This window comes from Pelophylax lessonae, assembly GCF_965119305.1.
Source record: "Pelophylax lessonae genome assembly, chromosome: 12".
Taxonomy (NCBI): Eukaryota; Metazoa; Chordata; class Amphibia; order Anura; family Ranidae; genus Pelophylax; species Pelophylax lessonae.
Window position 1 is genome coordinate 60,720,295 of NC_138779.1, and position 23,682 is coordinate 60,743,976.

General features: G+C 42.7%; 1 protein-coding gene across 1 annotated transcript in view; it reads right to left on the bottom strand.

Annotated features, from left to right (window-relative positions):
* LOC309568299 (nicotinamide N-methyltransferase-like) overlaps positions 1 to 23,682 on the bottom strand; it is a 54,755-nt gene that overhangs the window by 26,328 nt on the left and 4,745 nt on the right. The window contains exons 2-3 of the mRNA XM_082273967.1: positions 7,394 to 7,601; positions 4,454 to 4,890 (exon numbers count right to left, since the gene is read on the bottom strand). Of these exons, the coding sequence (XP_082130093.1) occupies positions 4,454 to 4,890; positions 7,394 to 7,601 (645 nt within the window). The remainder of the gene's footprint in view (positions 1 to 4,453; positions 4,891 to 7,393; positions 7,602 to 23,682) is intronic.

The following is a 23,682-nucleotide window of genomic DNA, read 5'->3' on the forward strand; positions in this document are numbered from 1 at the left end:
CCTGCGGGTGGCTCAACATCCTCCAGGTTCTGGCAAATTCTAATGCAGACTCAGATCAAATTTAGATGGATCCTCAGCTGGGGAAGGCCAACTCATCTCATTATAATAATGACATTTTGGACAATCAGGGGAATATTGTAGAGTTGCCCTTACAGAAGGTGACAGTATTCGGGGAAAGTCTGAGCTCTATCCCATCTGTTCATATCCCATGGTCTCAAATGGTCAAGAAGTAGTCTGCAGTAATCCATGCAGTCAGTTGGGCTCACTGGAAGATTGAGAACATTATAATCTAACCTTGTAAGGTAATGAAAGATTTGCTTCCTACTCCAGAGAAGATAGCCCTACATATGAGACATGTACCATTGGTGGTGGCTAAAGATAGTTAATCTTTTCAGTCTTCATCAGCTCCCTGGCTTAACAATCATCACAATCTATTCACTTTCTTGGTATTCACCTCAGTGACCTCCTATCTCAAGGTCAATGACATATGCCAATGGAGGAGGAAGTGGCTAACATCAGGGGTGCAGTGATTCCCAAACGTTGAAGTCGTTTGGGAAACACAGCCTAGGAGGCTTTAGTTATGCTTCAAACAGATGGTAAGGGTAAGCTCCTATCTTCATGGCAAGAAGGAATACAATCTTATTAAACTTATGGTTTGCTCAGGTTTGCCAACAGTAGAACCTGTCTCATCTCATCGTTCTTTGTGTTCCGGGTTCCCAGAACTTCCTGTCAGACACTGTAAGATACAAATTCTTGGATGTCAAAAGTGTGTCCCTAGACCAACAAGCAGTTCAATGAATCACAACCTGACAGTAACCTCTATGGTCATGAATGGAAGTTATTCCTGCAAGAAGGAGCTTCCCAGAAGTTGAAGCAATGGATCTTCTAACACCCAGTTGTGTCAGCATGTTGGCCTATATAGCCACAAGGTCCAGTGGCCTCCAAGCTCCTCTTCAGGATCCGTAGTGATCCAGGTGTGATGAGGGCAATAATGTCCTGGTGGCCTTGCAGGTCGCTGTGTCCTCAAGTACAGTCTTTGACCCAAGAACCTCCTATTCTCCTTTCTGAGATTTCAGACCTTACACAGTGGGGCCAAGTGTATCCAAATTCAGGCAAGTTTGATTTAGCAGCTGGGAGACCAAGTATGGAAGGCTCATCTAGGGGTCTCACCTTCAGACCTTAAACTCTGTGAAAGCCAGGGCACCTGCTACAAACTTCAGGTATACCTGAACATGGGAAACCTCGCAGAATTTAAGGATGGAATCCTTTGCTCCCGACCGTAAAGATTAAGATGTCTGCAACTAAACCGAGATAAGGGCTTAAGTGGTAATCAAGTGTTGGTCAGGTCCTCACTTCCTGAGATCCAGTGATCGCCAAAAGGCCTGCACAGATTATTCTTTCCCCTTAGAACTTACAATGCAACTAGTGTTGGGAAGGTTGTTCCACTCCTCCATTCTTCTGGGCAAGACTTCCTCAATATTTTCAGTGACACTAAAGCAGTATTTCCTAAGGCTAGCAGAAGGATTTCAGATAGTCAAGAGTCAAACGGTAAACTACCTTATTGCTACCATTATCAAACAAAATAGCTCTAGTTTCTTCTTCTCCAGCACCATACAAAGGTCAGCATTCTTGCACCTGGAACAGGACATCGGCCTTCCAGCATATTCAAACTGAAATGTCTAAGTTACCACAAGACTGGGTAGTGGACTAGATGTGGGAGAAATACATGAAAGTGGCCCTTCTCTAGAAGGTCAGACAGTGGCCTCTTCGGGTCTGGCGGTATCAGAAGAAGACTTTCACTGTCAACCAGGACGATGGCATCATCTCGGGTCAAAGTAGCCTAGGGGCCTTTTAGGGCTAAGATGAATCCATCAATCTAGTGCAGAGCCCACTTTTCCAGATGTGTGGTGTGCTCATGGGCAGAATTCATAGGTCCAGAATTATTTTTACAGGATACCAACTAGGTTCATATACTACAAACCATTTTTAGCCTATTACAAAGTTAATCAAGCAACATTGTAAGCAGGGGAGTTGACTTCAGTACTACCGTAAATGATATGTTGGATATGTTGAATAAAACACTTCAGCATGGCCCTTCCTTATGGTATTTTGTTGGTGGGCTACATCCCATATGTATATGCTGTCATGCTTGTGTCAGGAAATGGAAAATGTTATGCTTACCTGACGGTAATTTTCCTTTCCTTGTGCATAAGCATGACAGCATACAGGTCCCTCCCTTAGGGGTTTTGCATTTGAATATAGTTATGAGAATGGTGCCTTAGGGGAGGCGACTCATTTATATAGTAGAACCAGTTCTGATTGGGCGAGGGACGGAGCCTATACTCATACGTGTATGCTGTCATGCCTATGCATTAGGAAAGGGAAATTACTGTCAGGTAAGTATAACATTTTCCATTTTCTCATGCTTTCCCATGTTTTATGTGTCATCCTTTTTTAACCAGCAAAAACAGCCATTGGCCAGGATTTATCTGTATGTACAGGTCAGCCTAGATTCAGCTGTGTGTACAGATCAGATCAAATGGTGATAACATTTTAAAAGTATTCTTTTTCTTTTTAAACGGTTTTTATTGAAGGCAAAAAGAAACATGGTACAGTAACATGCAGTAGAAAGATTAGGTACATGCCGTGATATAACAAGTCACAGTAAAATATAAAACTACAGCATATAACATTCAAGGAACAGGTAACAATGTGATGTGCATAAGAGATTGACCCGGCATCCCAACTGAGAAGCAGTAAGGGCACGTACAAACTGAAGGTGTGGCCGAGGTCACAATGCGTGGAAGGGGTCTCAACTAAAATAAAGGTATAACACTTAATGAGATATGCCAGGGGCCGAGTAGGGAGGGGGGGCTGGGAAGGCGGGTTTGGATGAAATCAGGGTAGGTAGGAGAGGGTTATGGGGGGGAGGTAACAACAGGTAACCGGAGGAAGCCTCAAACCCCCCAGGGGCCCAAGTGGGGAAAGAGGGCCGGTAAGGAGGACTTCCCAATCAGGTGAGTACAAGGCTGTCATCAAGGCCTGGTGGACATTTTAAAAGTATTCATCTTTATGTACATGGATAAGTGATGGCTATACTAGAAGAAAAGCATAGCGCAAAAGATATACATAACCAGTGCAAATTTTTGCCATTTTTTTAATTCCAAAATACAGTTTTCAACAATTATATTCTATATACCTAAACATCAATTCTTTAATTAATTCCTAAATCAATTCTTAAATAGTACATGTGCTATTGTGGTATGCCTTAAAGTCTCAATATATTTAAGTTCATTTGTGTATTTATTTGGGGATTTGGATACTTTAGATGTTAAACTGATATACCAAATCTAAGAGCTAGTGATATTCAGCATGAAACACACTAAAATTTTGCTGCCACATATGTATCCCATTTTAGCAAAATAAAGTAGTTTGTATCTAATACTGGCTCATGTCTACATATGTTGTTTGGTTGATCTACTGTATATTCCTCAGTGGTGAGCTGAACGGGCATGTAGCTGTGGATTGCAAGCAAGTGTAGGCCAACCTAGAGCTGTTTTATTGCTTTTTCATACTTTACTAATATTCATGGATGTGATGGTGTTCACCATCACTGGAATTTAAGGACAGATGGGTGAGGGGTTGAATTGCTTCATTTTTGTCAGCAAGGTCAATTGTTCCCTTTGCCATGAGGTTTCTGAGCAGGAAGCCCATTCCTAATATGGTCATCCCAGGAGGTTCTGAGGAGCCGGACTGTCTGGGGGTGGCTCCCCATTCAACTATTGTCAGGTGGGCTAATGCTAATGACCGCACCTGTTGTCTGCTAAGGGAGGTATTGACACAGAGTAATGTGTATTCAGGGCTCGTTAGACAACCATTGTTCTGTGTCTGACTATTGTGTACATTGATTGCCCCCTGGGGCTTCTGTCTCCTTGCATTGGTCAAAGTTATCTGACCAATCACTACTGACTCATTTTCAAGCCCTCATTTGCATTGGTCAAAGCTATCTGACCAATCCCTGTTGACTCATTTCAAGCCCTCATTTGCATAGATACTCCACTTTCTGTATAAAGTGTGCTGTGTTCTTCCAATAAATTGTCTTCCTGTTTGAACTTACATACAGCCTGCCTGGTGTGTGTTCTAATGGATTCCGAATGGCACATAGCTGTAGTTCGGATCCCGGATCCTTGGTTGACCGAACCATCAGACGATGCGATCTGCAAGCTGACTGACTAGAAACAGAGGAGTGTCGGGAGAGCGGACAGGGCGAGCAAGGGTCTCGTCACAATGGAATATTGAAAAAAATCTTTTAATACATTTAAACTTCTCAAAGCTATTAATTGATCTATGTTGTTTCCCTAGATTTACTGATTACAGTATATTATACATCTGGAAAGCAAAGAAATTAAAGATTAGGACCTGGGTATATATACTTTACAATGTGATTTTCCTTAAGAATATGGTTTTTGGGCATGGACAAAATAATAGCCTTCCTGATCACTACTGACCTCCTTTGGCTTCTCAGTAACTGGAGTGACCTTTAGTTTCACTATTTCATAGCCTGCCTCCTTAAATGCCATCTCTAGTTCTTCCTTAGTAATGACCAGACAGGAGAATCTCGTTTGACCAGCATAATAGTATGAACAGTTAAGCACACTCTGAATTACTATGTGACCCCCTGGTTTAATGAGGCCCTTAAGATTCCTCAAAGCATTGGTGAAGGATTCTACATCCTTGCAGGCTGCTTCTAAACAGAGGCAACTAATCAGGCAGTCGGCTTTTGGCATCTCCACCGGATCATATGGGTTCTTCTTCAGAGCATCACATTTCAGAATTTTTGTCACCGTTCTCCTCAGTTTTTCTTCCTTCTTCTTACAGCTCTCACTGTCACTGAAAGATGGCAATATAGATTATATTTCTATGTAATGACTACGAACATTTACATGTCAACATAAATCCTCCTTGTGTAACTAATACAGAAGATTCCAACAGATCTAACTATAAAACATATCTTGTGCATGTAGTGCTCTCCCCCGAAGGGGTTACGGAGGATACGCCCAGGTCCCCCTTACCAATTCAGAGGCTGGGAGGCCCAGGCACCAGCTCCTAGCTCATTGACAAACACAGGCTTGATCCAGGGGATGTCTTTTTGTAAATGTATAATGTTTTGCAGTACTTCAAACAGGAGAGAGGGGTGAGGGTGCAGGATACTCCAAAACACCAAACTGATAAGCAAGGACAGGCTTGCAGTTATAAATTCTCTAGCAGCAGCTTTTTTTGGAGGTGGGTGTTGGGGGAGGGGGGGGGGTAGATAATCTGAACTCTTTATGAGCAGTCCTAGTCCTTGCAGCTATTTCTGGCATTCAACCCCTAAAGCACACGCAAAGCCATGCCCCATCAGCTTCCATGCAATATTCTTCTGTGATAAAGGGATCCCTTTCTAGTGCAGTTGCCACAGGTGGTGCCCTACAGTAAATAATTTCCCATCCAGGTTCCTTCTTCCTTCGGGCCCTCGGCCAACACACGTTGAACCCTAAAATCAGCTCTTCAGTACACAGGCTGCCACTAAGGGGTTATAAAGAAAATAATCAGCCCCCAAGCTTAGAGGAACTTGGCCAGACCTAGAAAATAGATTGCTACTCCACTTATTACAGCATAGGCAAAAACTAAATTTAGCCTGACTGGGGCAGGGAGCTACATATATAAAAACAAAACAGTTTTATGTGAATTTACTAACAGGAGGTTTGAGGTACTTGATGGAGATTAAGACATTCATTCAGCTGCACCCCATGGAGGGAAAATATATTTTCAAAATGCAATAATGCCATCTGTGCTTTTGGTGGGATATACATTGTTCTTAAATTATATTAAGAAATGTTATTCTGTTTTGTAAAAAAAAAAAAAAAAATTATAGAATTTAATGCCATTTGAGCTTTCCATTTATTTTGTTTATATGGTATTGGTTGGTTTTATACATCGCTCTTTTGGGATCATTTGTAGTAGTCACTCAAGCAGGGTTTGGTATGTTAGTTTTGTATTTTTGGTGTTCTGCAGTTATTCAAATGCTTTTTTTGGTGGGGTGTAGAGTCTCTGTAGAGGTTCTTTTTGATTAAAAACTTTTATAACATTTATGCCAAATCAGCGCTATACCAATGTATGGAAGGAACCAGAGTATCAAGCTAAGTAAGAATCTGGTCTCATTTGGCACCCTCTATCAGTGCTGGAATAACAAAGGTAGGTTTCATCAAAACAATCAAGTTATTAGAAGACATTAAATCAATGTGTATAACCCCGCGCTCCCTTCCCTTCTGTGTTCCTTTTATAATACGTGTAATCAGATGGTGGCAAGACAAATATTGTGTTCCCACAAATATTCAATAAAAAAATATGTATGTATATATTTACATACTGTATATGTTGGCTGCGCCTCTCAAAAAAATCAATTACTTCAATGTGTATAGGCAATAGGCATCAGTCAAAATAAATATTCAGTGACATAATCCATTCCTTCATGTGTTTATAATCCAAATATAAAGTGCATATGTGAATATACAGTTAATATGTGACACAACCTTCTTCCATTCAAATTTCTTTAAGGTGTACACCTTGTGCCAATCTTCTTAAATCTTCGACACTTGTGAGTCTTCTATAACAATCATATACTGTGGCTCCCACCACCTTTCACCACTGTGCTCACCTCCAATATAGACCTCTTCCCAGGTCCAAAAACACTTTCCCCTGCAGGGGTATATGCAACTAAGCTTCACTGTTGGATAGTCTACTTCTTTCCTCTGCTTTCCTCAATGGCTATGCCCTTTATCTGGATAAACCTCATGGCCCTCTAAAACTGCAATCCTCCTACGTCCGCCATTAACCTCATTCAAAATATAAAAGTACTCCCATGGTGTAATATTTAAAAACGTCCACATTTATTAACATAATCTGCCCTTACATCCAAGATAGAGAAAATGCGCTTGTGGGTAAAACCATACAGCGGGGCAGCAGCTCCCGTGTTACTCTCAGTCCTCAGTACTGCATCACCCGACTCTGCCAACGTGTATCGTCACATTTACGTGACTTCCTTAGGGGTCCAGGGCCAGGTGCTCTGTGATGCTTTTGAGCAGCAAGCGCGATTTGGTTATCATGGCAACCCCAATCAGCAATGCTGTTCTTTGACATGTAAAGTATTTAGCAGTTTATAATAAACATTTACATATCATATAGTTAAAATATAGCTAAAAACAAAATCTCATACTAAAATCATTATGTTTTACCCCCATTGGATTTGAGTTAATAGAGCATATTAAAGTCTATTAACTCAAATCCAGAAAGAAGGATAGAACTTACATGGGTACATTATCCTAGTCACATCTATCACAAACTTGGAACTTACCTATAACCTTCCAGCTTACACACAAACTTGACCACTGGAGTCCAGTCAAAGGCTTCGGGATCCTTCCTCAGCCACTTCTGGAGCTGTGCTCGGTTTTGCTCAAGAAAGTCGGAAGTGATGATATTGTTGAAAGCTTCACAAGCAGAAAGAAGGTGATAGATTGTGGGTCCAGCTCCAAAGTCAATTAGTAGGTCTCCTTTAACACCACCTTAGGGGACAAAAAACAAGAAAGTGTGTTTTTCCTTGGGAAGAGTAGATGAGACAAGACAAATTCTCATTAATTCTAATAACACTGTGTATAATAGATAATATATGTATATTGTAGTCAGTTGGGGCCTGTGTAGTAAACTGGATGGAATTCTTAATACAGCAAGTCCCCTACAAACAAGTTCTCTGCGTGTTCTTAAGTCCAACATTTATAATACTTTTCTCACAAATAATGCAGAAAACATTTTTAATCCTAACGTAAAACAACACATTCCCAGTGATACCCTTCTCTGTGGGGATGTCAATAGACTAAAAGGTATAGATCAAATTCTAGTTGGGTGTACTGTCCAAAAGAAAGTCCAGGCCTTTCCAGATGTGTAAGCTGCCCATGCCACACGCACTCATGCAACCCCATACTATCAGAGATGCAGGCTTCTGAACTGAGCGCTGATAACAACTTGGGTTGTCCTTGTCCTCTTTAGTCCAGATGACATGGCTTCCCAGTTTTCTAAAAATAACTTCAAATTTTGATTTGTCTGACCACAGGACAGTTTTCCACTTTGCCACAGTCCATTTTAAATGAGCCTTTGCCCAGAGAAAATGCCTGCGCTTCTGGATCATGTTTAGATATGGCTTCTTTTTTGGCCTATAGAGTTTTAGCCGGCAACGGCGAATGGCACGGTGGATTGTGTTCACCGACAAGGTTTTCTGTAAGTATTTCTGAGCCCATGTTCTGATTTCCATTACAGTAGCATTCCTGTATGTGATGCAGTGCCGTCTAAGGGCCGAAGATCACGGGCATCCAGTATGGTTTTCCGGCCTTGACCCTTACGCACAGAGATTGTTCCAGATTCTCTGAATCTTTGGATAATATTATGGACTGTAGATGATAACTTCAAACTCTTTGCAATTTTTCTCTGAGAAACTCCTTTCTGATATTGCTCCACTATTTTTCGCCGCAGCATTGGGGGAATTGGTGATCCTCTGCCCATCTTGACTTCTGAGAGACACTACCACTCTGAGAGGCCCTTTTTATACCCGATCATGTTGCCAATTGACCTAATAAGTTGCAAATTGGTCCCCCAGCTGTTCCTTATATGTACATTTAACTTTTACGGTCTTTTATTGCTACCTGTCCCAACTTTTTTGGAATGTGTAGCTCTCATGAAATCCAAAATGAGCCAATATTTGGCATGACATTTCAAAATATCTCACTTTCAACATTTGATATGTTATCTATATTATATTGTGAATAAAATATAAGTTTATGAGATTTGTAAATTAGTCCATTCCTTTTTTACTCACAATTTGTACAGTGTCCCAACTTTTTTGGAATTGGGTTTGTATATAGAAAAGCTCTCTATAAAAGTGTCGTTTGGAAAAATACATTATAGAACTCAAAGATGTCATCATAATGCAATAATACAAACATAAAAATGAAATATTTCTGATAAAAGAAAATTAATAAATGATTAACAGGGAATAGAAAGATACAGACACATTTGCTGCAACTAAACAATAGGCAATGAGAAAGACCTGCATGTGTACATATATGTGCATACACACACCAGTATCATAACTATGTATGGAGAGAGGAACTATGTTGTATGGATTGAAAAACATAATAATGTAGATGGCATTGTGAAATGGAAAAAAGAAAAGAAAAAAAAAAGAAAACAAAAATCATAAATAAATGAAAAAAAAAATATATATATATATATAAAATAAAATAAAGAAATAAAAAATATATAAAACAATCTAAAAATCTAAAAGTGAATGTCAAAAAATGAAACGGGAAAAAAAAATTTCCAAACAGAAAAAGTGGGGTGTGTGTGTATTCAAAGGGATGGTAGATAAGGGGCTATTTAACTAACTGTATGTATACGTGTATGTCTTTATATATCTATCCCTCACTCTACATAGAACCCTACCCTCCTATACAGACCTCTGTTTGAACACATAAACCTACTAGTCTGAATTTGGTATCACTGGGAGTGTATTGATGTCTAAAAATTGAGGGCTATGGAGTGATACACAAGAGAGAGCATGTCCCACCACTTAAAAGGTAGTCAAAGTGTGTCCTGCTGGGAATTCACTAGGAGTATGAAAAAAGAAGAAAGAAAAAAAAATTTGTATGGATAATTATGTGCGGGTATGTCATGCAAGGCTTAGAAAACCACTGATCAGTATTGACATTTAATCCAGTCTGAAAACAATGCCCTTGTACCTACTTGGTGTAAGGGGGGCAAGAAATTATCTGTAAGATAGAAAAAAACAAACAAAAACAAAAAACAAAAAAAGTGTGCATATTATATATGGATGGCTAGCTTTCATAAGAAAGCTATAAACGAATAAGGAAATTAAGGAGGTGAGATACCTGTCACATAAAAGATTGGGATTACGTTAACCTCAAATCCTCGTTGAGGCCACGATGTGTTAAATTATTTAATTTAAAATCCAAAAGGTTTCTTGGGCGCAAAGGTTTTTGAATCTTTCACCTTCTGGCAAAGAACCGGGAATAGGCTAAAAAGCTGCAATGTGAAGTAGTGAAGGGTCGCTTTTGTGGTATCTAGCTAAATGTCCTGCGATACTAAACCTGGGGGGGGTCATCTTTTAGGCTTCTTCTATGTTCACCGAACCTCACACGTAGTGCTCGGATTGTCCTACCAACATAATATTTTTTACACAGACAGCAATTGCTCTGTATCTTTCCATTCCCTGTAATCATTTATTAATTTCATTTTACCAGAAATGTTTCATTTTTATGTTTGTATTTTTGCGTTATGATGACATCTTTGAGTTCTATAATATATTCTCCCAAACAGCAGGAAGCTTTGCTATATAGCTCCCCCCACTTCAATATTTGCCATGTCCTAGACAGTTAAATTTCCAGCACTTTAAAAAGCCTTGATTGTACTGTGCCGAACACTGGCTGAGGAAGGAGGCGTGGCTTGCTTCTGAAACACGTCCCGATTGGCTAATCCCCTCCTGGTTGACAGACCGCGCTCCAGGCTCTGACAGCTCGCTCCCTGGTGTCCTCTAATATTCACCTTCTCTTGGGTTGCCACTGCTGCACAGACTGACAGCCCCCTGCGGGCAGGATGTTATGGTTTGGAGCCTCACACTTGCTCTGGACACACCTTTGTGAGTGGCTACTTTTATAACTTTTACTTTTTGCTTGTTAAAACGTTACTACACCAAGAGTCTGCTTGGCGCTTCCCTCCCCTTTCCCTCTTAATCTTAAAGCACAGCACCTTGAACTGTATAGTAGTACAGTACAACAGCTGGCATACAGGGGCTGGTATGGAGTGAAAAGTTACTGACTGAAAGAGGGAGGGAAGGTGGAAGGTAGTGGAGCTGGAGAATTATCAGCAATAGGAGATGGAGGGCAAGCTGAACTTTCACACACGCCCTATGTGGATGGAGCTGAAGAATCGTCAGCAATAGGAGGTGTAGGGCAAGCTGAAATTTCACTCGCACCTAATGTTGATGGCACAGGTTCTGGTTCCTTGCTGGATTCAGTTGCTACCCTCTTGAATAAACCATCCACTGATGTCTGGGTAGTAGCTCCTTTTTTTCTCCTCATAGGTGACATGGCAACACTGTGTGGCATTCTGAATGGCTGCTTCAACCTTTGTGCACTTGGTCCTGTGCCTCAAAAACTAACAGTGCCTTCTCAAATAAAAAAAATCTCCTTGCCATTTACTGTGTTGTGAATCTCTTTTGTTCTTCAGTTACTTCTTCCTCTTGGTTCTCTGTCCTTTCACTGGGCCTCCAATTTTATCAGGTTTCATTAGTAAGCTCTTCCTGTTGCACAGCAAGGAGTTCAGTGAAGTTGTCCTCTTCTATTTTTAGCTCCAGCTTCTTGAGGAGGGTCACTAAGTTGCTCTTTTGACTCCTCACCCTCCTTTTCAATCCATGAACATCATGAACAAACTGCAGGCAAAGGTTCTTTCAAACCCTACTCATGGTGATGGCCATAATCTCATGCCAAGCAAAGCCAATGTTTTTTATGGCATCAAAGATGTTACAGTCCTTTCAAAATTGTTGCAAGGTTGTTCCTGATTTTGCCTGACAGGAAGTGTGATGGAAATAATATTTCTTGAAAGTTGCAATAACTCCCTGGTCCATAGGTTTAATAAATGCTGTAGTATTCAGTGGCAGATGCACTACTTTGATGTTGGAATGAAAGTCGTTTATGAATAGGAGGTGGCCTGAAGTATTGCCAAACAGCAAAGGAATGTTTGGATAAAGTGATGAAAAAATCATTTCTGAAAAATGGCTTCTGTAATGCAGGGTTTGGAGTTACTCTTCCACATAACAGGAAGAGAGCCCTTGGCTATGTTCATAGGCATTTGCGGCGGGGGGGTGCCTGGGCCCAACCTAATCACCCCAGGCGCCAGTGTATCATCCAGTGTACAGAAGTGTGCGGGGCACATGACCCCGATGGAAGGGGGACCCACTGTGGCTGTGCCCTGTCATGCACTACCCACCACAAGTGATCAATTATATTTTACCAGCAGCACTGGATCTCCTGCATCATTTCCTCCCCTCCCTTTCCGGCCGGGGTGGGTGAGGATCCTGTGAGTTGGGGGTGGGGGCACTGTACTGTGCCGATCCAATTGGCAGTGCCCAGTACAGGCACTGTATAAACAGGACAGAGGAGGCTGGATCTGCTCTGTTTCCCATTATATCCCTGGTATGTCTGCACCGCCCCACTCCACCCCCTGACTTGCACACACTGCTGTGAAAGGACTTGTAATGAAGGTGGTAGATTTCAATATACAACACAGAGCATCTCTAGATCCTGCCTGACTGAGCCTGGGGGAAATCAGCCTGGGGCCATGATTGTGAGTACCAGGCATATTGAACACCCCTTTCTCTCTCTCGCACTCCCCTCCCTCTCTCCCTTCTCTCTCTCTCTCCTCCCTCCCCCTCTCTCCCCCCTCACACTCCTCTATCTCTCCTCTCTTTCACCCCCCTCTTTCACCCCCTCTCTCTTACTCCCCTCTCCCTCAACCCCCACCCCCTCTCTCTCTCACCCCCCTCTCATCCAACTCTCTCTCACCCTCCTCACTCTCTAAACCCCCCTCATGCTATGCTTACCTGCTCTGTGCAATAGTATTGCACAGAGGGGCCCGAACCTTCTCTTTTGGGGGTCCCCTCCAGTGCTCTAGTCTCCTCCTCTTCTTGGTGCAAGTTACTTCCTATGAGGGACCACCTTTGGGCTCTCTCCACACACAACTCAGCTCAGCCCCACCCCCTAATCTTTGCTTAGTAAATTTGATTAAAAGCAGCTGTGAGCAGAGAGAGAGGTGAGAGACGCTCAGATAGGCACAGTGCTGGAACAAGATAAGTACAACGAGATAGGCTCCGATTTGACATGCTCCCAATCTGTGCATTGGGAGTGTGGGCTTAAGGCCCCTTTCACACAGGCTTTCCGATCAGGTCTGTCTGTCAGTTTTTCAGGCGGACCTGATTGGATGCTCCATGCACCTCTATAGAGCAGCGGATGTCAGTGGTGACATCTCTGCTGACACCCACTGCTCTCCGATCCAATCCTGTATGTGAAATCCAGACAGATGGAAACCTTATTTTCCATCCAACTGGAGGATCGGATCAGATGAAAATGGACAGGCGGTCAGTTTTTAATCCGATCTCCCATAGAGGAGAGCGGGGTACTGACAGCTCCGTCTCTGCAAAGTAAGCAGAGACAGACCTGTCATCCGCCTGTTTAGCGGGGATTGGCAGATTGAACCCCGCTGAGCAAAACGGAGTCCACTGGGCGGAAAGCCCGTGTGAAAGGACCCTAAGGACACAAGGGGTGAGGGTGCAATACAGATACAGGGACATTTTTCACCTTACTTCAAAGAATTAATTACGGTAAAAATGTCTAGCCTTTACAATCACTTTAATTGCCCAGTAATCAATTTTCATTAAATAGTTTCTTTTTGTGCCTCTCTGCCTTCTGGCATGTCCTCCGTGAGCTTTCATACCTGCCTTTTTCCCTCTCACTATTATGTGTTTGGAACGAGCAGTGCACCTTAGTTGTAGTCAAATAGAATCACAGAGAATAGTGCACACATACAAAAATGGTTACTTTCAAATCTTACAGGGCTACTTAAAACACCTGATCTTAATAGCTAAATATGGGGATTTAGTCACACCATATGACCATACTGTCTTAAATCCACCACTGTGTCAAAGTACCCCATTTTCAGTGGCTCCTACACTATTCATAGAATTAAAGATAAATCCCACTTCTCTTAACCATGGGGCATACTCACTCCTTACACGGGAGAAGTGTGCTAGCTTCAGATTCCACCTCTTAAACTGCACTATAAAGGGACTCTTCCTATAACTACTTACTGGTGGACACTGATAATGAAGTACTGATGTGGGAGAGTGGGGTGCTCCACCCCAGAAAGTCTGGTCAGGACTTCATATGTAGCAAACAAACAAAGGGTTGGGAGGGGGGGCAAACCATAACATACATTTTTAAAGCTGGTGTTGCTATAAAGACCAATATACCAATATACAAATAGAACCATAGAGAATAGCTCTAAAGTTAAAATCAATATTTTTTGCTAGAAAATGACTTAGAACCCCCAAACATTATATATATATATATATATATATATATATATAAAATGGCGGTCATTGCAATATTTTATGTCACGCTGTATTTGCGCAGCAATCTTTCAAACGCAATTTTTTTGGCAAAAATAATACAGTTGACTGAATTTAAAAAAAAACTAAACCGTAAAGTTAGCATAATTTTTTTGTATATTGTGAAAGATAATGTCATGCCGAGTAAATAGATACATAACCTGTTGCGATTTAAAATTGTGCACACTCATGGAATGGCGAAAAACGACGGTACTTAAAAATCTCCATAGGCGACGCTTTAAAAAATTTTAACGGTTACCAGTTCCTGAGTTACAGAGGAGGTCTTTTGCTAGAAGTATTGATCTTGCTCTGATGATTGCGGCGATACCTCCCTTGTGTGATTTGAACACCATATACATCTGTGGGCGCTACTTACGTATGCGTTTTCTTTGGTGTGCAAGCACTCCAGGACAGGACGCTTTAAAAAAATGTTTTCCTATTATTTTATTTAAAAATAAATAAAATAATCACTTTTATTGATGTCACAAGGAATGTAAACATCCCTTGTGACAATAATAGGCAGTGACAGGTACTCTTTATGGAGGGACCCCAAATCTCTCCTTTGCACTTAAAAGTATTCAAAACCCCAAAATCGACATTTTTGAATACTGTAATTTTATAAATCAGCGCCATTGGCAGCGGAGTAAACCGGAAGTGACCCAATTGAAGCCAAATGTACAGACAGAGCAGAAGAAGGGGAGGTTCCCTCCTACTCCTTGTGATAACGACCGAGCGGCTGCTGAGCCGCATCGGTTGTTATCACTAGAAAGCCGACTCTAAAAAGACAGTACTCTATTCACCTGATTTGGATGTAAATACCCTAAAATTATTGTGTCCCAATATTTGTGGACCTGACTGTATATACACACATCAGGCCCCTGATCACACAGCCATACGGGGATCAGATTCTACCTGATATTGCATAGCAAAGTGTGAAATCCAAACACACAATAAAACCAACAGAGAAGCTCAGAGAAAACAAACTAGTAGATATGAGTTCTCCAGCCATCTTTTAGACCCAGTACCGTTACAGGGTTGTCCAGCGCACAGGGCAAGGATCAAGAATTGCACCCCCCTCCCCCACTATTTATAAATGCCTTGAATGGGCTTATCATTCCTTGGCCAATTTGCCCCTTTGCTTCACTGTACCCAGGGCAATTTCCCCTCCTGCCCACTCCTTGTCCCAGCCCTGCTCAGACCTATTGGGACAGAACTTCACTCTGCATGTCAGTTGTTTCACATTCTAAAGGTGAAGCAGCAGAACTAAGAGACTCCAAAGATTGCCTATCTGCCAGCTGTGAGCGCTATCAGCGGCTATCTACAAAATATACCCACCTTTTTAAGGGACACTAATCAAGAGACCTCCTTAGCAGAACTAACTAAAACTGAATCCTTGAAACAACAAAGAGATTTGCTAGTGCAAAGTGCAAAGGGAAAGGCAAAACTCTGCATTGTTCATCTGATCTGCAGGAAAGCGGATCTCACAGATCCATGTCAACTAGGTTTACAATATAATTGTAACGCCGAGTGCTCCGGGTTCCGTGGCTTCCCCGGAGCACTCAAGGCGTCCTGCGGGCTGCAGCGCTCCGGTCGGCGTCCCCGACCATGAGCGCTGTTCCCCCGCATTAGTGGAACTCACCCGCCGGGTCCTCTCTGCTCCCGGCGCACGCCGGGTTCCTTCCTCCTCTCGGCGCGCGCGGCCCCGCTCCCTAGGGCGCGCGCGCGCCGCAGCATGTAAATTTAAAGGGCCAGTGCACCACTAATTGGTGCCTGGTCCAATCAGCCCAAATTCAATAAAAACCCACTTCCCCTTCCTGTCCTTGCCGGATCTTGCTGCCTTTGGTACCTTGAGAAAGCTTTTGGTGTATCGTTCCCTGCCTGTGTATCTGACCTTCTGCTGTTGCCCCTGACTACGAACCTTGCCGCCTGCCTTGACCCTTTGCTCCGTCTGACCTTGCCTTTGCCTTGTCCTTCTGTACTGCGCCTGAATCAGCTGTCTTTGAGGTTGAGCCGTTACCGGAGGATACGACCTGGTTGCTACCGCCGCAGCAAGTCCATCCCGCCTTGCGGCGGGCTCTGGTGAAAACCGGTAGTAACTTAGAACCGGTCCCCTGGTACGGTCCACGCCAATCCCTCACTGACACAGAGGATCCACCTCCAGTGCCATCACCTGCCGCCAGTCCGGACCCTGACAGTAGATCCGGCCATGGATCCCGCTGATGTGCCGCTGCCTAGTCTCGCTGACCTCACTATCGTGGTTGCCCAGCAGTCCCAGCAGATTGCCCAACAAGGACAACAACTGGCACAGTTGACCGCCATGCTGCAACAGCTTCTTCCCGCACCGCAGCAGCCGCCTGCTTCTGCTTCTGCTTCCGCTCCACCTCCGCAGCCGGTGGCCGCCACCTCCGCTAGAATCCGTTTGTTTCTCCCGGACAAGTTTGATGGGGATTCCAAGATGTGCCGGGGATTCTTGTCCCAATGTTCCTGAAAGGTTGTATTAATATGCCTTATGATTTTTTAGATATATTTCGGTTTGTGCCCATTCTGTGATGAAGTGTAGGCCCTTGCATTTACATATTAACGAGCTGGCACTGACAGCCATTCATCCACCTTGGTCAGCAGACAGCTATGTTTTGCATTTAGACGACATGTAAACACCTGTTCATTCATTCATTGGGACACTTGACAAAGTTAAGTCTGCGCATGGAAATTAGAGACACCACCTAAACACATTTGACAATTGCTTGCATTAACACTTGACAGCTGAGTAGAGGAGGAACAGCCCTTGTCCACAAACACCATCTCAGACACAAATTATTATACGGGAACACCTCACATTGACACAAATGCAAGGCCCTTTCAGGTATTGTTCTGTCTGATATGTAATTCGACTGATGAACTGTAAAACCGGTTTGGAGCAGTCTTTTCCTGCTCAACAAATATGCCTTAAATAGGAGCTTCACATTCAATAAAGTTAGTTGTGACTGCACGAAGTTTGAGTACGATGTGTCGTCATAACTCCCAGCTGGTTGGAGGGGAAATCCATCTATTGGGAGGGTAGCAACTGAAGGGCTGTAATATCATCATGATTGCCTCCTGACGGGAATTGAGCTAACAGTTTTGGTGTCAGAAAGTTGGATCTGCCAAAAAACACAGTATGGGGTAAGTAATTATATTTTCTATTATTATTATTACTACCCTATACTGTCAGAGCAGATAAACGGTACCCAGTTAACCGCTAATTTTAGCAACTCCCGGGAATCTGAAATTCCCAAAGATGGGGTTTGATACTCCAGCGCTTGGAGCGCCAAAGATAAAATGGGGTCTGGAACCCGGTTACATAGCAGTACTGTGTGTGATGGTGGATTCCCCCTCCAAAAACCTTGTATATATTTGTATAGACACTTAAGTGTATTTAGTCGTTATATAAGATTGCATGCCATTGTATAGATGTATGTGGAGATTGTATGTGATATTAAGCTGAGCTTGAAGGTATAGTCTTGCCCACCAAGGATAGTTAATCAGCAGACCATGAGTTGGATATGTATAAATCTGATTATTTAGGCGCAGCAAACCACATAAATTGGGAAACTAGGTTTTTCCAATAAAGTATAAAACACTGATGTCACTACCCATAGAGATATAAACCTTCAAACTCAGCTGATCTCACTTTGTATTCTGAGCTTAAGATAATGGGAAATTTTCAAGGTAAGGAGAATTCCGAGAAAATGATGAAATTTACGTTTAGGAAGATTGTATGAAAATTGTATCGTGTATGGGCAACCTTAGATCCATGAATCGTTATGTTGTGTTCATTTTAACACTATTCCTAAAGGTGCTGTATCAAGCAAAGCATTTCATAACACTAAATGAATATTGGTTGCATAATAATTTGTTTTGTGGTTATTACTTATGTTTTAAAAGTGATGTGATTTTGCCGTACTATGCTGGTCATGGCAGCTTTTAGAAGCAAGGAAATATATATTTGGTGTGTAAAGTGTGACCTTAAGGACTAAAATTGTATTTCTATCCTTTAAAAAATCATAAGCAATTTTGAACTTTCATCATTAAGGTTTTGTGTCACCAACTTTTCTTTCTTCACTGGCTTTTTAAAAAAAAAAATATATTTTCTAAGTGCCTTTTTAGCAAACAAACCCCCCCTCATCCCCTCCCCCCCCACACCTCTTTCGGTCTGTAACACAGGTAACTGCAAAGGGACTGTAAATAAGTTGTATTGTCATACAAATTAACGATCAGTTTTGCCTTGTAGAGAAAACAAGTTTTAAGGAATGTTCCGAATTGCTAAAAAATGGGTGACGTATTGGTTCGTGTATTTCAAATGAAATGTTTTGAGCTGCTCGTTTTTTTTTCAACCATGGTGAACAATAATAATTTTTTTCTTTAAGTTTATGGTATACCATAATAATAACAAAAAAATATAGAAATCCACGTGGTAATAATTAATTTGACGTCAACAATTTTTGGTATTAGAAAAGTGCACTGTTAGGAAGGAAATGTTTGATATGCTTACTGTATGCTCAATTAGTCTAACCGTTGGTTTATTTTTAGGAGGAAAAGTAAAATGTTTTGTTACTAAACCTTTCTGATGCTTATTCCTCAGATAAGTGAAATTTGAGATTTTCAGAATGACCAAGCACAGCCTTCAACAACAACCAACCTCATGGGAGTATTGTTTCCAAATTGTTTTTTTTTCTGATTGATTAGACTGTTTTTATGGGTGTTAGAAAGTTTTTATTTATTGGGTGTCAGATATTTGATGTGTTCTAATTTGACATATATGAGCTCTGGCATAAATGAGGTGCTATGCTTTAGATAATTAAGCATCTCTGGTCTTTTTTTTAGAGTTTCTTTTGGTATATTGGTACATACTTTTGCATTCTGGTGCTAGACACTAATTTTTGAATTTATGCACTTATGCTTTTACTACCTTTTCTCTTGACAAGATTATTGGTATGGGATAATGTGCTCAGGCAGATACTGTAGTACTACTCTTATATAATAATCTTGGATACAAATGAAATTTTACAGATTTGTGTACGTATACCATATGTAACTCTGGAAACTAGTGAGCTGATTGTCATTTATATGTCACAGCACGTTATCAGATGTGCAGTATGTGAAATCTGTATTGTTAAATAGTAGAAGAGAAAGCTGTCATTCAAAAAAAAAAAAAAAAAATAGGATGGAAGTGGTTGGCTTGTTGATAGTATGCTAAGAATTAAAATGAATTTATGCCAGCGTTACTACTTTGAAAGGTAAACCTCCTGCGGTGAATTCAATTAGTTGATCTCTTTTCATCCTGAAAGTGACTCACTGCCCAGGTTTTGCATATGAATGGTTCTTGAAGTCAGATCTTGTGTCTCCAGGGCCATTTGGTTTCAATTTCCTGTTCAGGTGGCACCAAGCAAACTGTGCAATCTCTTATAAATTTATGTTTGCATGAGTACTGACTTCTAGCTGTTTTGTGTGTCTCTATGTGTCCATGTACACAAGACAGCTTGAATTTCACTCCCTGTTGTTCAGTGATCACAGCATCTTAGCCATGCAAGGGATACTCAGTTCTAGGTAGCTTCCTGCTTGGGTGAGTCAGAGGACTGCAATTTAACCCATCTCCACCTTTGGAGGAATACAAGGCAGTTCAACCCCTCCAAGGGTCCTCACCATTGTTGCATGTGTAGACATGCTGTGTTCTCCCACAACAGTGCCATTAAGTATCCTTCCTGTTACCTGCCTTCCTGTAGGCCCTAAACCTCAGTGCTGCGAGTAGCTTCACTAGCATTTATTTTTTGCTGCCTGTCTATAGGCCAGACGCCAAGTGGCGCAAAATACTCCTGCCATTCTTGTAAAACTTGTATTTTTGTCTCTGTACTTACCTGCTATTCTTGCTAAAGTCAGAATGACTTCAGACCCGTCTCAACCCCATGAGTCCATTTATTCTCATATCTAGAGATTTTGCAAGAGGAAAATGTGGCAGAATTAATTAATTGGAAAATTAAACAGTGATTATGGTGATCTCTCGCTCTCGTTTCCTTTGCCAACAGGTGCACCAACCCACCCATTCAAGCCTGGTGACAGAATCCTGGTGAAGGCCCCTCCATAAGCTGACGTCGCTAGACCGATCCTACGGACCCCCTGCAATAGTTCAAGCAGTGACCAGAACAGCGGTACTGACAGACGACTCCCCGGTTTGGATCCACGCATCGCGACTGAAGGAAGCCCCATCCCTGGACCCCACGACGACGGACCGGAGATTGTGACGCGCACCAGACGAATTCCAGTTGGATCCAGACAGACGGAAGCCCCACCCCTGGACCCCACGACGACGGACCGGAGATTGTGACGCGCACCAGACGAATTCCAGTTGGATCCAGACAGACGCATTGGTACAATGCCAACGGACACCCCTACTCCTGTAAAACTTCCCATTTTTGCAGCAGTGGTACTGTTTACAGCAAGCTCAACACTAGTAGCCACTGTTTGGTTACTGGCAACATGTGCTCACCACCCTGAGAACCTCTCCTCATTTTGCCCTTCCTCACCCCAGGAAAGGAGAGAGACACGAGACATTCATGTCTCCACTTTACAGTTAAAGTCAAGTTTATTGGACACAAAGGACAACATATGGATGTTGATTGCTACCAACATACTGAACTCTTCTGACTTTTGCCTTTCTGATCACTACAATTCTAATGATTTGTTCTCTACCTGCCTGCTAGCTGTTCCTACCCCAGTTAATGTTTTAAAAGTCTATTATAGTGGGGTGTGGGCTGACTCAAGTATAGAAGACACTGATGTATACACTCATCCAAATCCATATGCTTATCGTAGTGACAGATCCTCATATTCACTCACAGAGACAATGGTAGAGATAGATACAGGATATGTAACCTCCGCTGAGGTATGTTACAACATGACCTGCAATAGAAGCTATATCCCTATGTGCACACAACCAAGTCGCCAGCCTACATACACCTTGGAATATAATGTCACCTGTTTTGTGCTATTCAGAGACTCTAAGTGATCCCACCGTTATAAATAAGCTGGGATCAAAGGTTGGGTTGAAAGGTTGTATTAATATGCCTTATGATTTTTTAGATATATTTCGGTTTGTGCCCATTCTGTGATGAAGTGTAGGCCCTTGCATTTACATATTAACGAGCTGGCACTGACAGCCATTCATCCACCTTGGTCAGCAGACAGCTATGTTTTGCATTTAGACGACATGTAAACACCTGTTCATTCATTCATTGGGACACTTGACAAAGTTAAGTCTGCGCATGGAAATTAGAGACACCACCTAAACACATTTGACAATTGCTTGCATTAACACTTGACAGCTGAGTAGAGGAGGAACAGCCCTTGTCCACAAACACCATCTCAGACACAAATTATTATACGGGAACACCTCACATTGACACAAATGCAAGGCCCTTTCAGGTATTGTTCTGTCTGATATGTAATTCGACTGATGAACTGTAAAACCGGTTTGGAGCAGTCTTTTCCTGCTCAACAAATATGCCTTAAATAGGAGCTTCACATTCAATAAAGTTAGTTGTGACTGCACGAAGTTTGAGTACGATGTGTCGTCATAACTCCCAGCTGGTTGGAGGGGAAATCCATCTATTGGGAGGGTAGCAACTGAAGGGCTGTAATATCATCATGATTGCCTCCTGACGGGAATTGAGCTAACAGTTCCCTACACCTGGAGATGTTGGCCGACCAGTTTCCTACGGAACGATCTAAGGTGGCCTTCATGGTCAGCTTATTGTCTGGGAAGGCCTTGGCCTGGGCCACGCCACTTTGGGACCGCAATGATCCTGCCACTGCCTCCGTCCAGTCTTTCGTCTCTGAAGTCCGCAGTGTCTTCGAGGAACCTGCCCGTGCCTCGTCAGCAGAAACGGCCTTGCTAAACCTCGTCCAAGGAGACGCTACAGTAGGCGAATATGCTATACAATTTCGCACACTGGCCTCCGAACTGACTTGGAACAACGACGCCCTCTGCGCAACTTTTAAAAAAGGTTTATCCAGCCATATCAAGGATGCTCTAGCCGCACGAGAAATACCTGACTCCCTGACGGAACTCATCCAGTTGGCTACTCGCATAGATATGCGCTTCCTTGAAAGACGCCAGGAACTTCGCCAAGAAAAGAATCTTGTTCGCAACAGGCGTTATCCACGCCTGGCACCTCTCTTCCAGCAACCATTGCCACCGGTTGCTGCGCCTCCCGCCGAGGAGGCCATGCAAGTGGATCGGGCTCGCCTGACCCAGCAAGAAAGGTCTCGCCGGAGGAATGAGAATTTATGTTTATATTGTGGGAGTTCCGAACATTTCCTAAAGGACTGTCCAGTTCGTCCACAGCGTCAGGGAAACGCTCGCACCTAGTGAACGTAGGAGAGGCGTCGCTGGGTGTAGAGTCTTCCTCTCCACGTTTGATGGTTCCAGTACGGATTTCTTCTACCGCTAAAGTCTTCTTCCCTGCACAGGCCTTCTTGGACTCTGGTTCTGCAGGAAACTTCATTAGAGCCTCCTTCATAAACCGCTTTAACATTCCTGTGATCCGTCTCGTCAAGCCTTTCTTCATTTCTACAGTTAACGGTGAGAATCTAAACTGTACCGTGCGTTATCGCACAGAACCTGTGCTCATGACCATAGGAGTCCTCCACCAAGAGACCATTGAATTTTTTGTTCTACCGAACTGCACCTCTGACCTCCTTCTTGGCCTGCCCTGGCTCCAGCGCCACTCTCCTACCCTCGACTGGACCTCTGGGGACATTAAATCATGGGGGCCTACCTGCCACACTCATTGCCTCAAGTCGGTACCTACTAGACAAGTCTCCGTTTCCTCACCATTGCTCGGCCTTCCTAAGGCTTATCTGGACTTCTCTGACGTCTTTTGCAAGAAGCAGGCGGAGGTCTTACCACCACATAGACCCTATGATTGTCCCATTGATTTGCTTCCTGGTACCACGCCACCCCGTGGCAGGATTTACCCTCTTTCCATCCCTGAAACCAAGGCCATGTCAGAATACGTTCAGGAGAACCTTAAGAAAGGTTTTATCAGGAAATCCTCTTCTCCTGCCGGAGCAGGATTTTTCTTTGTTGCCAAAAAGGATGGGTCACTACGCCCATGTATTGACTACCGCGGTCTTAACAAAATCACGGTAAAAAATCGCTACCCTTTGCCTCTCATCTCGGAACTCTTTGACCGTCTGCACGGAGCAAGGGTCTTCACCAAGCTTGACCTCAGGGGCGCTTATAATCTCATCAGAATCCGTGAGGGAGATGAGTGGAAAACCGCTTTTAATACCAGAGATGGCCACTTTGAGTATCTCGTCATGCCGTTCGGCCTGTGCAACGCTCCTGCAGTCTTTCAAGACTTTGTCAACGAGAT